The following is a 14,924-nucleotide window of genomic DNA, read 5'->3' as shown; positions in this document are numbered from 1 at the left end:
CTGCACAGAAAACTTCAGCTTATTAAGTGCAGAAGTTTTTTAAAAATAAGGTTAATAACTTTGGCATATCAGCTGAAGTTTTTTTGAAAAAGCTGTATGACAGGGATTCATGAATGCATGGGAAAAAACTTTAGCTCATTAGGTGTTGAAGATTTTAGAAATGAACTAAATAACTTCAGCACATTGGGCTGAAGTTTTAGCAAATGAATTCAACAAACTTGAGCATGTTTCGGCATTAATTGCATAGTATACAGGAGTAACCTACACAATTAAAGTAGTAATTATATTGTGTTGGGGGTATGTGTTAGTGTAATAATTACATTCCTATCACATTCATACACGCTTTTCATTAGACAACGTTTAAAATTCCTCTTTGCCTTTTCATATACCATGCAAAAGTTTTTTCCCCCTATATAAACACGATATTCCTTGTGAGTTTATTCACTCAAACACATATATTTTAGCAAACATAAAATACAAAAAGGTGAAAAATGGATGCTGTCATCAGACAAATAGTGGAAGAAATCAAGCAAGACATTATAGAGGCTTTTGAGCTGAAACTGGATGAGCTCATAGACAAGTACGACAGGGAGCTGGAAGAAATTAACAACAAGCTTGATACGCTTATGATGTATGCAAGATTTGATAATCTTGCTGATGAAGATGTTTGTCCATCTGGTAGTGACGACGACGATGATGATGATGATGATGATGATATGGACGATTAGTTTTTCTTTTTGTTATTTATGTTTATTTTGTTATTTATGTAATTTAATTTATCTTTTTTGATGTTTAATGAAATATTCAGTTTTTGTTTTAATTTTTTTCTGCATTTTTTTTAATATTAATTCTATTCAAAGTCGAAAAATAGCAGAGGAAATGAACTATATAACTTCAGCAGGAATTAACAAAAACTAATCCGAATATTAAGCATTTTTTGGTATGAAGTTTTTTCAAAAAATCATAATAAAATACACAGTGCTTGATGAAAACTTCAAGCATGAACTAAAAATTCTTTTTAAACTTAGAAAATAATAGAACAATTAACAAAAACTTATCCGAAAATTATATATTGCATGACAAAATATTAAGCATTTTTAGCAGATGAACTAAAAAAACTTCAGCATATAAAAAATTATATGAAAAATATTTTACATATTCCTGAAAACATAAGCATTTTTTAGTATGAAGTTTTTCCAAAAAATGATAATAAAATACATAATGCGGGAGGAAAACTTCAGCTCCATTAGCCGAAGTTTTTACAGATTAACTAAAGAACTTCAGCACATGTGCTGAAGTTTTTTGTGCAATATGAAATTTTAATTTATGTTTTATTTTTTACCCAGTGTAGGATGAAAACTTCAGCTCCTCCTGCTGAAGTTTTTAAATATTAACTAAAAAACTTCAGCACCTATGCCGAAGTTTTTTGTGCAATATGAAATTTTAATTTATGTTTTATTTTTTTTACCTAGTGTAATAGTAATATTAATAAAAAAACTTCGGCACCTATGCTGAAAGATTTTGCGCATAGGTGTTTTAAATATTAAAATACTCATATAATGTTTTAACATAATTTTTTCTTCGTTGTGTTATTTGCCAGCTCGTTTTGCTGAATTTTTTAGATATGAACTAAATAATTTCAGCTTGTTTCAGCATATTTGTCGGATTAGAATGTTAGAATTCATCGTCAAACAGATTTAGAATGCAAATTCAGCATATCAGTGAAGTTCGTCAAACAACTTCAATCAATCAATCAGAAAACATGTAATTCAAAAACTATTTTGAATTCTGAAGATGAATTTGAATACTTACAATGTATTTTGTAATTTTGAATTTGAAATTTGAATCTCGTTCAAATCTGGTTTGCGAGAGGCGATCTCAGGAGAGACGGACTGATGGAGGAGATACGGAGAAGATCTGAAATTTGAATCTGGGTATGCTTGATGCATCTTTTATATGTTTTGGAAGGGGTATAATGGTCATATTATTACGGATTTTTTGTTAGTTGGTTACGAAATCAATAGTTTTTAAAAATAAGGTATAGGTTAAAAGGTGGCATAAAAATAGGGTACGACTGCAAAGCCCCCTACATATTTGGTCAAGCTTTAAAAAACAGCTAATTTTAAAAGGTACTTTTGCAAAATAATAGGAAAATTCTTTTAGAGAGTGACTTTTTGCGTTTGTTAATTTATTTGACAAGTGATTTTTTCAGTATATGATAAATATGTTGTTGTATTTGGACAACTTTTTTAAAAAATATTTTTGAGTGCCATAAACGGAAATATGGAATGATGATTAAGGATTTCTATAAGATTACTTTTTTTTTTTTTGATTTAGCTATATATAATTAATATTCATTAATTTTATTAGTTTAAACTTTTACTTTATTAATCTAACATATAATATAATATTTATGTGATTATTTAAAAAAAAAATCATCAGATGAGGTGCATGCGCAATGCGCGTAACGTAAGATTAGTTAAATAATATATAACTACATCTTTACTCATTACTTATTAATCATAACAAATTAATATAATTTGTAGAAATATATCGATCGAGCGTGAATAAGTATTTCCCCTGTTCTTCCCTCTATAGCCTTCTCTTTCTTCGATTTTGGAACTTTTCGATTTTCCTCTCTTTTTTATGTATTATCACACCGCAATTTCTTCTATGCCTTTCAGATTGCAATAATTGGCATTTCCAAGACATTTTGGTGCCAAAAAAAGACCAATATTTTAGGATAAAGGCATGTACAGTCTTTTCATGATCCTAAAGTGTAAAAAGGGTTAAAACTTCAAGAAAAAGAAATAATGGTGATAATTGCCGCTAATGAAGGGAGTCTTCGAGCAACAGTAAAAGTATTTTTGTGTAATCTATAATAGGAAATATGGATCCAATAGTAAAGTTGGAAGTGCTTTTTTTCTAGTATTATCTTTTCTGTCTGACTAATAAATAAGGTTAAAGGGACATTAATTATACTATTATAATAATTTGTAGAAAAAATGACATTGTATAGTCGCTGTAAAAATAATAGCTGAAAAATATATAAAATTTATATATATATTTTGTATGTTATATACAAAAAATATACAGATTCTATGTACTTTTTCGGCTACCAAATATAAATAGTTTCTAACGGGCTAAAAATGATAATACCTCTAATTTATACGAAATATGGGTCCATCCATAAGGGTGCTTTAAGACCTATTAGGGTTATTAAAGTTAATCCTGATATTTTATATATTAAAACAATTACAGTATATATTTTTCCTGCACTCTCTTCTCCTAAAATCATACTAAGATTTAGGATGTGAAATTGATAGTTGCTCCAATATAACTTGACAATAACCGTCGATCAGTAATTACAGCTATGGTTTATCCGGTCTTTCGTTTCTGCTGCACAAAAATAAATAAATTCTCGTTTTACGATTTACTCACTATCTACTTTATATAAATTAGCGTAAATCAACATAATTGAATGTTATGTGCTATAATAATAAAGTCAAAAAACCACAAGCTTATAGCCAATCACTTTTAGTGTTACGTAGGAGAAGTGTCTACTATATTTCGAGGAAGGTCCAAATAATTGAACCAAAAAGGCTTACCATTTTTGTCAAACCTATAACTTTTTCAAAGACAAATGAGACTTGCTCAGTTGGTAAAGGACATTTATCCTCGATCGTTAGATCCTGAGTTCGAGTCACGAAAGTAAATATGAAAGCACAATAAATCCTCCTAAATTGGGAGGGAATTTAAAAAAAATAATAACAAAAACTCCATGAAATTCAATTAACTGCAATAAGAAATTTCTTTTTCAAAAGATAAAATAAAACAAGCAAAATGACAAAATTACAATGTCCAAATTCCCTTTTCCTTTATTTATGTATTCTTTATCATATCACTATCATTAATATAGTATACGCCCACAAAAATGTCGGCAGAGAACTACAGTTCATAAGATACTTTTATTCCTTCTTTTTGTAATTTCATGAAACTTATGAGGTTTTAGTGTAATTTCATGAACTCTAAGTTTCTCGCATAATTGAATATATTTTCCCTACATATTGACCCCACACGCTTATAAATGTGATGATAGACACGTCCCTCTCTATTTTCTTGTTTTGTCTTTGTTAGTTCTTGACATAAACTTTTAATTTCTCTTTTTTATTTCCGTTATCTCCAACATATAGTCAAATCTTATTATAACAGTCTCGTTTGTTTTGATATTTTTTGACTGTTATAGTCAGGGGCGGATTTAGGGGATGCAAGGGTATTCACCTGAATACCCTTCGCCAAAAAATTACATTGTATATATAAGGTAAAATCTGTTTTTTATCTCTATATATTAAGTTTTGAACACCCTTAACATAATCCAAATATGTAGTTTAGTGGTCAAGAGAATTCAAAATCTATATAAGGTCATGAGTTCAATTCTCACTAGCTACAAAAAAAAATTTGAATCCCCTTCATGGAGATCCTGCCTCCATCACTGGTTATAGTGAAGTACAACATAACATAAAAAAACTTGTACATATGGCTATTGTATATAATAAATAAAACATTTAAACGGTGATTGAAATTTTAAATTGTTGACTAAAGAGCTGAAGAATAAAGAGTTGAATTTCATACTTTTTTATTATTTTGTTATAGAGATATTTCCCCATGCTTTTTCGAAGACATGGAGGAGACTAAGTATTGACTTTGTTACTAAAATTGCTGCAATTCTCACAAATTATTTTTATATTTTAACGTAAGAATATTAAGTTTACTTTTTATTTTTAAAAGGTGATATAAGTTGCAGGTTTAATCTAAATCTCCTAGTCGTAAAAAGATTGTCAAGATTCTCTTTTGAGGACGAAATTTATATTTGTTTATATATTAATCTAACCCAAATAAGAAAGCATAATATATTATTAGGTTCTATTCATTGTTCAAAAACACTTTTCGTATATTTTTGTCCTTTTGAAAATAACTATCTCATTCCGTCCAGTATATATAATAGGTGATGGGAGTATTGTTTATCAATTCCAAAAGATTAAAGGAGTTAATTGAGATTTACAACAACAACAACAACAACAACAACAATCACCCAGTAAAATCTCATAAGTAGGGTCTGGGTAGAGTAAAGTCTACGTGGACTTTACCCCTATCTTGAAGAGGTAAAGAGGTTGTTTCCAAAAGACCCTCGGCTCAAGAAGACGAAAATAAACAATAGATCAGTGACAACAACAAAAAACAGAAAAATAATATCAACATCGTAAGAGACAGAAAATAGATGAAAAAGCAATAACAATTACCAGTAATAATGCCATAAAACTATGGGGAAATAAAAATAGTGTCGAAACTACATAAATCAACTATCGGCCTAGCCCCGCCTCCGGTACAAAGAAGAAAAACGCTCGACTCCCTCCTAACCAATAACCCTAATGCTCGACCTTCACACCTTCCTATTAAGAACCATGTCCGCGGAAATTTGAAGTTGCGTCATATCCTGTCTGATCACCTCGCCCCAATACTTCTTAGGACGTCCTCTACCTCTTCTCATACCTGCCAATGCCAACCGCTTACACCTTCTAGTTAATCGAGATTTACTAGAAAAAATATAAAAACTTATGTAATTATCACATAGCTGATCTTTCTTGAGATGATCCTAAAAATTAGAGTTTGTTATTTCAGGCTGCAATACCAATGGGCAAAACTTACATCTATACTTAAAATATGTATCTTTACATATATTGTCACTTGGATTTACTCTTTAGTTTTCTTAGTTGGTATACATAAATTATACACGGTTATGCACAATTTGAGTTTTATATGAAGTTATATATATATATATATATATATATATATATATACATATACATAATAGTTTTAATTTTTTTAAAAACTAGTCTTTAGGGGACGCGCGTTGCGCGTGTACTTCGTCTTAATGAGTATAAATTTTATAAAGAATTACATAAATTTTATATTAAAAATTATGTTCGATTTTAGTAAATGAAAAATTAAAGAAAAAGATATAAGTTTTTAGAAATAATGATTACTGATCTTATTAATTTAGTTACTAAATAAAGTAAGAAACTCTGCCCTAAAGAAGTCTGATATTTTCCAATAAATATGTGATATTTTTCCTATTTTCAATTTGTACATGAATGTATTTTTATTTTAGGACTCCTCTCTCTCTTTATATATATTATACTAGTCTTAGGATACGTGCGTTGCGCATGTATTTATATATATATATATTTTAATGTAAGGCATTCAATTAACAAAAGTTCTAATTACCAACAGGTCTACGTAAGTATTGTTATCTTTTAATGACTATTCCATTCAATTGGTTTATATATGTAAAGGTAACTTGCATAAAAGTGGAGATATTTATGTCAGTGATCGATTTTATGTATTTATTCTCTACGTTTGTGTTTAATTGAAGTAATAAAATCTGAATAGATTTTAGAGTTTTAAAGATTAAGAATTTGTACATAGTTCAAATAAGGAAGGGTTTGGTAAACAAAATATAGTAGATTTTAAATACCTAAAAATTAAGAAAATAATTAAATGACTATTTTTTTTTTTGGTAATTAAAATTTCATTTCTCAACAAATATGTACATACTATACTCGAGCTTAATCTGGACATACATTCCAGATTTTAGCTCCACTTCTGCCTTCATTAACTACAATTACAAGAACATATTAATCTAACTACTACCTATAGACTGAACCTTACATACTAGGATAGTAGTTGAGTTCCCGTAATCTTTTTTGTATCATGTGTTTACTTTCTCCTCTCCCATGCATATCCTGCGTAATTGCTCTGCGTAGTTGAGTTCCCGTAATCTTTTTTGTATCATGTGTTTACTTTCTCCTCTCCCATGCATATCCTGCGTAATTGCTCTGCTTAGAGTGACTTCTGATCTTTGAACTTTTTTGAAAATCCTACCATTTCTCTCTTGCCATATGTAATACAGTGTTCCTACCAGCACAAGTTATAGCTTAGCTGTTGTGCTCCTCCCTCTGTAGTACTTCCCTGCCCATTCAAGCTCGTTTCCCCACATCATTTGTTGTCTCTGAATCCCTTGACATTGCAGCATTGCTGTCCATATTATTGATGCATAGGTACATTTAAAAAACAGATGATCCACTGTTTCCTCCTCACTGTTACATAAAGAACATGTTACATCTTCCACATAGCCCAAACCTCTCATCTTGTCTTTTGTCATTAATCTTCTGTGTGCAGCTAGGTAGACTATGAAGTTCCATTTTGGTACTCCGACACTGCTGTGCACCAGTTTCCTCCATGGCACTCTATCAAATTCACCCCTCAGTTACCCATACATATTCTTGATATAAAAGTTGTTCATCTCCTCTACATCACTACAAGAAAATATGGAATTTATAACAATGTTTTAGCAACAACTGAAATATTGTTGGTAAAAATGGATAAATGGCAACAATTCCACAAATTTGTTGCTATAGAATAAAAAATTTTGCAACAAATTTTTATTGTTGGCAACCGTATTAATTTTGTTGTCATATTCTATGGTTCAGATAATAAAATTTAAATTTTAAAAATATTCTAGCAACAATTATGGTATTGTTGCCGAATTTAATAAATGGCAACAACTGATTTTAGTTGTTGCAAAAAATAGAACTTTTAAGATAATATATAAACTTAAAATATAAACAGAATTTGCAACAACAAAATCTTTTTGTTGGCAATACATAATATTTTATCAAGAAGGTTCGTGGGTTGTGGGTTGTGGCCTAAAACTTTCCAGTTTTCCGCCAAAATTAAACGCGGCAAACTTTTTCCCTTTTAATAACTTTTCTCAAATTTTTAGCGCACTCTCTAGTAACCAATCTGGCTAGGGTTTTTTTTATCTGCTATTCTTGAACGAGCTCCTTCTCTGCTTCATCCTCCTTGCTGCGTCGTATTACTGCTGATCGGAAAAGAATCGGTAAGAACCCTATTCAAATTGCTTTATCGATTGGTGGTTCACCGAATAATGAAAATACCGTTTTCAAAAAGAAACTTTTCATAAAGTTTTTCTTTTAGCATTGTCCAATTTCTTGTTCTTGATATGAATGGATCTTTTCTGTTGTTACTTGTAGCATTATGGATCTTTTCTGTTGCCTTTCATATGAATTATGGATCTTTTCTGTTACCTTTCATATGAATGTGAAACAATATTTTCTCGAAGTTAATAGATTATATTGAAGGTCAATAGATTTACACTTCAAGTTTTAATACTAATTTTGTGAGAAGTTTATCAATTACTTGATGTTATTTCTGGTGTTGGTCTGGTTCATAAGTTTTCTTTATGTCCCCTGTCTAATTTTTGGTTCTTGAATATTTTATTCATGTCTATTGCTATTCATCTATGCTGATTATGTCATGGTTGCTGGATATCACAATTGTTCAATAATTTGGCAGGTGATTACTAATCTTCAATAGATATATGTATTCCACGAATGGTTCTACCCTTTCTTTTCTACCCAAAATACTCTGAAAGTTAATTTCAAAAATTTCATCAAAACAATAAGGTGGAATATTGAAGCCACTATATATGTATCCATTTAAAGTGTCCTTCATTTAGTACTAACATCTTGTGAAGTTTTAATAAAAAATTGTAGATTTCTTTATTTGGACTTTAGAATATTTAATATATTATTTCTCATTCTATCCTTAGACGAGGGTCTATCGGAAACAACCTCTCTACCTATTGAAGGTAGGGGTAAGGTTTGCGTATACACTACCCTTCCAAACCCCACTTGTGGAAATACACTAGGTTTATTGTTGTTGTTGTTGTTGTTGTGTATTGCTATTATTGAATCCGACGTAAAGTAAATTCTGGATTACTCATCAAAAGCGTGGAGTATTTCTAGTTACACTGGTTGTAGTATGAGTAATTTGCAATTATAGATGCTTTCAACTTCGAAAAAATGTATTGTTTTACTAAGTATTTATATTATTCTATTTTTTGAGAAAAGAATTTTTTTAGAAAATAAGTATTTCATTCCCTTACACTCTGTTAATTCCTGAGAAAGTGTGAAAGAGAAAAACTGTCCAACCATAGCTGAATCGAATCACGTTGGTGCTCCTATGCGATTTTTTAAGAAGGGCATATACTCTGTCTAGACATTAATACTTCCGTGATTCCCACAATAAACAAGAGTCTCAAAGTAAAAATTTTGTTTGCCTAATATGCATAGCTCAAAGTGGAACTTTTGTTTGCCTAATTTTGTCCACTAATTCTAATTATTTGGCTTTTCAGTTCAACTCAAAGCCTTATGTTTCTAAGTAATTTTCTAATCAATTTTTTTCCGATACAACAGATAATAAAAAATAGAGAGAAAGACAATCATATAGTTTTACTTTTATATTTTATTATAGGCAAGTACATGATGGATAAGAGCTGGATATTCATTAAGAATAGGGCGTTACCTCAATACTTGAATGGTGTAGAACAATTTCTAAACTTCGCATTTTCTAATTCTAATGTTGGTGTAAGAATCCAATGTTCGTGTATTAGGTGTAACAATATTTTTTGGAAAACGCGAGAAGAAGTAAAGACAGATTTACTTAGACGGGGAATAGATTCAACATATGATAGGTGGATTTATCATGGTGAGTCGGATTCATCTTCAGATGATGGAACAAATGTTGGTACAGATTCAGATATAGGAAATGATGATGCTTCCACTTTTGAAATGTTGCATGACTTGTATCGTGGTATTCCCTCTCATAGTCATGAGTTTGATAAGAACAGTGAGTCTAGTTCTGAAGAGTCTAATACAGAAGATAAAATTTTCTATAGATTATTAAAAGATGCAGAGCAAAAATTATATCCTGATTGTGAAAAATTCTCCAAACTCTCGTTTGTAATGCGTTTTTTTCAAATGAAGTGTCTACATGGCTGGAGTAATACCTCATTTGACTCTTTATTGAAACTATTGAGTGATGTTTTACCCAAAGGAAATATGCTTCCGAATTCTATCTATGAAGTTCAAAAGATAATTAAAGGTTTGGGTTTAGATTATGTGAAGATAGATGCATGTGTTAATAATTGCATTTTATATAGAAAGGAATATGCGGATCTTGAGCAATGCCCTAAATGTGGTGAGAAAAGATGGATGGTAAGAAAAGGAGAACATACTGATGAAGAGGTTGCTTCAGAAAATTCGAATAAGAGAAATAAAGGAATTTCTAGAAAGATTCTTAGATATTTTCCTATCATACCAAGATTACAACGATTGTTTATGATAAAACGTACCGCTGAAGATATGAGATGGCATAAAAATAAGAAAGTCGATGATGGAATTTTACGACATCCAGCTGACTCCTTGGCGTGGAAAAATTTTGATGAAAAATATCCAAGTTTTGCTTCAGATCCACGTAATGTAAGGCTTGGGCTTGCTTCAGATGGCTTTAATCCTTTTGGTTCAATGAGTAATGCTTATAGTATGTGGCCGGTAGTGTTGATCCCATATAATCTCCCCCCATGGCTATGCATGAAACAATCAAATCTTTTGTTGTCTTTGCTTATTCCTGACCAAAAGGACCTGGTATGGATATTGATGTGTATCTTCAACCTTTGGTAGATGATTTGAAAACCTTGTGGGAGAGTGGAATTGAGACTTATGATGCTTTTATGAAACAAATTTTTTTCTTACGTGCGTCTTTATTGTGGACAATTAATGACTTTCCAGCTTATGGTATTTTATCCGGTTGGAGCACTAAAGGTAAATTAGCTTGTCTGATTTGTTATATACATACTTGTTCTATTTACTTGAAATAAGGTCGCAAGCAATGCTATATGGGTCATCGTAGGTTCTTGGAAATAAATCATCCCTATCGTCGAAATAAAAGTTCTTTTGATAACACAAAGGAAGAAAGACTTGCACCACAAGCTTTGAGTGGAGATGATGTGCTTGCACAACTTAATACATCCTCACAAATGTTAGTTGACGGCATCACAAGAAAAAGAAAACGAGATACAATAAGATATGACAATTGGAAGAAAAAAAGTATATTCTTTGAACCCATATTGGAGGACTTTATTGTTAAGACATAATTTGGATGTGATGCATATAGAAAAAAATATCAGTGAAAGTGTGATAGGAACGTTATTAGATATTGAAGGAAAAACAAAGGACACATTAAAATCTCGGTTGGACTTACAAGAGATGAAAATAAAAAAAACCCTTCATCCAATAAAAAGTGGTAATAAGTACATACTTCCTCCAGCAAGCTATACAATGTCTAAAACTGAGAAGATTCAATTTTGTCAGCTCATTAAAGAAGTCAAGTTTCCCGATGCTTATGCTTCTAACATTAGTCGTTGTGTCAATGTTAAGGAAGCAAGAATTTTCGGACTTAAAAGTCATGACCACCATGTTTTTTTTCAACGCATTTTTCCACTTATCATCAAAGGGATTTTGCCAAAGGATGCATGTGATCTATTAGTTGAACTGTCATTATTCTTTAGCGATTTGTGCGATAAAAAGAGTTGTATGTGGAGAAGTTATATCAACTAGATAAAAGTATACGGGTGACAATTTGTAAATTAGAACGTGTGTTTTTGCCAACGTTCTTTGATGTTATGGTTCATTTGGCAATTCATTTGGCAATGGAGGCTAAGTTGGGTGGTCCCGTTCAATTTCGATGGATGTATTACATTGAAAGGTTGGATTCGTATTCCTCTAAACTATTCCTTTAGTTTCTCTTCTAGTTAAAATTTGTTGCAGAACTGATCTATTTTTACGTCATAGATTTTTGCGCACCTTGAAAGGTTATGTACGAAATAAAGCTCGCGCGGAAGGATCAATTGCCGAGGGATATCTTGTTGAGGAGTGCATGATATTCTGTTCCAAATATTTGACTGATATGGAGACAAAGCAAAATCGTCCGGATAGAAATTTTGATTCTTCTAATATCGAACCAAATGGTTTATCTGTATTTAATTGTCGTGGTAAGCCTTTAGTAGGGGGTGATTGGATAAACTTGAGCACTCATGAAATCAATCAAGCTCATTTTTATATCCTCCAAAATTGTGATGAAGTCAGACCTTGGATTGAGTAAGATACCTTTCAGTTAGTTTACATCCTTTTATTTTTATGGAAATCTCAACAACTATGTTTTAATATTATTTATTTTGATTTTATTAAATGCTCACATTCCATAGGCAACACTTAGAAATATTAAGGAACGAGAATACTAGAAATGTTTTCAAGAGGCACAAGGAGGAATTTCCTTTGTGGTTTGAGAAAAAGGTAAATTATATCATTTAATGCTTGTTTATTTTTATTTAGGATAATTTGTAAATTATATTTTTTAAATAGTATTAATGTTTGTGAGTTTGTAATTGAAATATTATAGGTGGTACAGTTAAAAGAAAATGGTGATGGCCGAATTACCAGTGGATTACTAGCTTTGGCAAGACGTCCAGATCCTCGTGCTTATTGCCATAATGGATATATCATGAATGGGTTTAGGTTTCGAACAATGAAATCTGAGCTAGGTTTGAAAACTCAAAATAGTGGTGTAGTTGTGAAAAGTGATGAACATACAGGAAATGTTGATTATTATGGAAAGATAAGAAAGATTTTAGAGATACAATATTTGGATAATAATTCAGTCATATTATTCCAATGTGACTGGTTTGAAGTTCCTACTCAAGGTCGTAGTCAAAGTAGAGGTTATAAAAGGGATGAATATGGATTCATATGTGTAAATGTGACACGAGTCCATTATACAAATGATCCATTCATTTTAGGCTCACAAGCACAATCTGTGTATTATGTTAAACACGATCAAAATGAGAATTGGCATGCTGTGGTAAGAGTAAGACCACAGAATTTGTTTGATTTACCCGAACAAGAAGATGAAACGGAGTCGTATCAACTGATTGACTTGATTGAAAGAGGAGAAGTAGATCTTCAAATAGAGCCCGACAATGATGTTATTAAAATACAAAGAGAAGACATTGATGGAGTGAGTGTAGATGCCCCTTCTCTAAGTAATGAGGAAGAAGTAGACTTAGAAGCTTTTGATGAATCTAATCATGAAAATGGATATGACTTCAATGCAGATGAAGAATATCTTTCTGATGAGTTTGATGAAATTGAGGATGATGACTGGTTGTAATTTTCAACTAGTCTTTAAGATAATTTTGCCTATTTCAATCGCTTTCTTCACAGAAATATTTCCATCACCTTGCCGAAATGGTTAATTTTTTTTCTATTTCTGTCATTTCTTTATAATTTTTGCTTTCAATTGATTTGTTTCTCTCGGTTTCTGAAAATATATTGTCTCTTTCTTAGTATTTTACTTCTGTCACTTGTACATTCGACTAGTCCAATAATACAATTTTTTTAAATATGTTGCAGCATATCATGATGACGGATGTGCATGTTTCTAACAATGATGAAACTGTTGATGTAATCTCAAACCCGCCACCGGGTAAGTTAATTTATTTGTTAAAATTCTGCCCTATAAAAGCTCTAGCTTGTATATGTTATGTTTACTATACATCTAAATATTTCCTTATATAGCTGAAGGCAAAAAGAGAAAAGGAAGAGGGAAGACAACAGGACTTTCAATCCAAAAGAAACGCAAAGATAGTGACAATGGAAAGCTAAAGGTGATTATTCCACCAGATCGAACTGTAGCAGTAGGTCCTGGAGCTAATGATTTCATTACTGAGCTCTCTGTTAAAGTTATGCATAATGCTAGGCATGATGTCAAGAATTGGAAGGAAGTTCCTGATATAGCAAAAGATAGGATTGTTGCTCATATGCTGGTAATTCACTCTGTTCCCTTAGAATTTTCTTGTTGGTTTAGTAAACATAAGAAAACTCTCAGTGTAAGTATACAAATATAGAGAAGATGACTTTGAAACAGTCCTCGATTCATTGGCAGACAATCACAACTCTATTTTAAGTAAGCTCACTTAAGTTTATTTTGAATTCAGGACACCTTCCAACTTCCAGACACACAACACAATCGAGATACTATCCTTAAAACAGCTAATAATTTATATAGATATCGTCGTAGTAGGCTCCATGATCATTTCAAAAAATATGTTACAAGTTGTTCAAGACTTATGGATGACATCACGGTAAGAAAACTCTGTCTAACTCTTGTAAAAGTAAATTCCTTGATTGATATTGTTCGCTGTCATATTTGAATTCTTCTCAATTCAGAAAGAAAAGTTGCTTGATCTTGGACCTTTGAAAGGTGATGTGCTTGTTCTTAGGCTTTATAGTTTTCTGTTGCAATTCTTTTGGTTCTCAGTCATATCATATCAAAATGAAAAGTTGTTTGATCTTGGGCTTTTAAAAGATTCTAGACTAAAGTTATATACAGAGAATATCTTATAATTTGGAGAAACAAAGTAAAAGAAAATAAAGAAGCCAGATCTAATGTGATTTTGTGGCGATATGCAAAATCTATAGTACATAGTTAGCGCTCTTCTACTATATTCTGGTCTCACGATGAAGCTTCTCAGTTTTCTGATTCTAGCAAAGTAGTGTACATCAAGAAGGTCTAATACCACCACTGTTAACTAGTCTACTAGCTTATGGGTAGTCAAAACATGCAGACAAGCTTAACTAATGACGAAGTATATTACTAGAAACTGAACATATGTCTGAAGATAGCATTCCCACTCCCACCCATGGCCATGAAGTCAAGGAGCATCTATGGATACTAATAGTTTCTCTACTGGTGAGCACAATTGTATAATATCTGTCAAGAAAGGTTGCTATAAAGGATAGCATCCTCAGTCAAAATTTGTTTATTTAAGAGTAAATACCGGATTACAGTGTGGGCTTGAAGAACATTTTCCTCTCTTCTAAATCGGTTATATGCTTGTAAAAATGAATCAACTACTACTACTATGTGGTTAACCTAACAAGATT

General features: G+C 31.4%; 1 protein-coding gene across 1 annotated transcript; it reads left to right on the top strand.

Annotated features, from left to right (window-relative positions):
- The first annotated feature begins 491 nt into the window (after window positions 1-491).
- Window positions 492-13,149, top strand: LOC142161969 (uncharacterized). The gene is made up of 6 exons (XM_075218262.1): window positions 492-678; window positions 9,397-10,464; window positions 10,563-10,745; window positions 11,511-11,688; window positions 12,188-12,275; window positions 12,382-13,149. The coding sequence occupies exons 1-6, from the start codon at window positions 492-494 to the stop codon at window positions 13,147-13,149; spliced, it is 2,472 nt and encodes an 823-aa protein (XP_075074363.1).
- The last annotated feature ends 1,775 nt before the right edge of the window (window positions 13,150-14,924 follow it).

Source organism: Nicotiana tabacum, chromosome 7 (assembly GCF_000715075.1).
Source record: "Nicotiana tabacum cultivar K326 chromosome 7, ASM71507v2, whole genome shotgun sequence".
In the NCBI taxonomy this organism is placed as follows: Eukaryota; Viridiplantae; Streptophyta; class Magnoliopsida; order Solanales; family Solanaceae; genus Nicotiana; species Nicotiana tabacum.
This window is presented reverse-complemented; position numbering and strand designations above follow the sequence as displayed.

Coding starts and splice junctions, on each gene's coding strand:
- LOC142161969 (XM_075218262.1), top strand. CDS start 492: ATGGATGCTGTCATCAGACAAATAGTGGAAGAAATCAAGCAAGACATT. Junction 10,465..10,562: donor TTCAATGAGTAATGCTTATA/GTATGTGGCCGG, acceptor CCTGACCAAAAG/GACCTGGTATGGATATTGAT. Junction 10,746..11,510: donor ATCCGGTTGGAGCACTAAAG/GTAAATTAGCTT, acceptor TGCGATAAAAAG/AGTTGTATGTGGAGAAGTTA.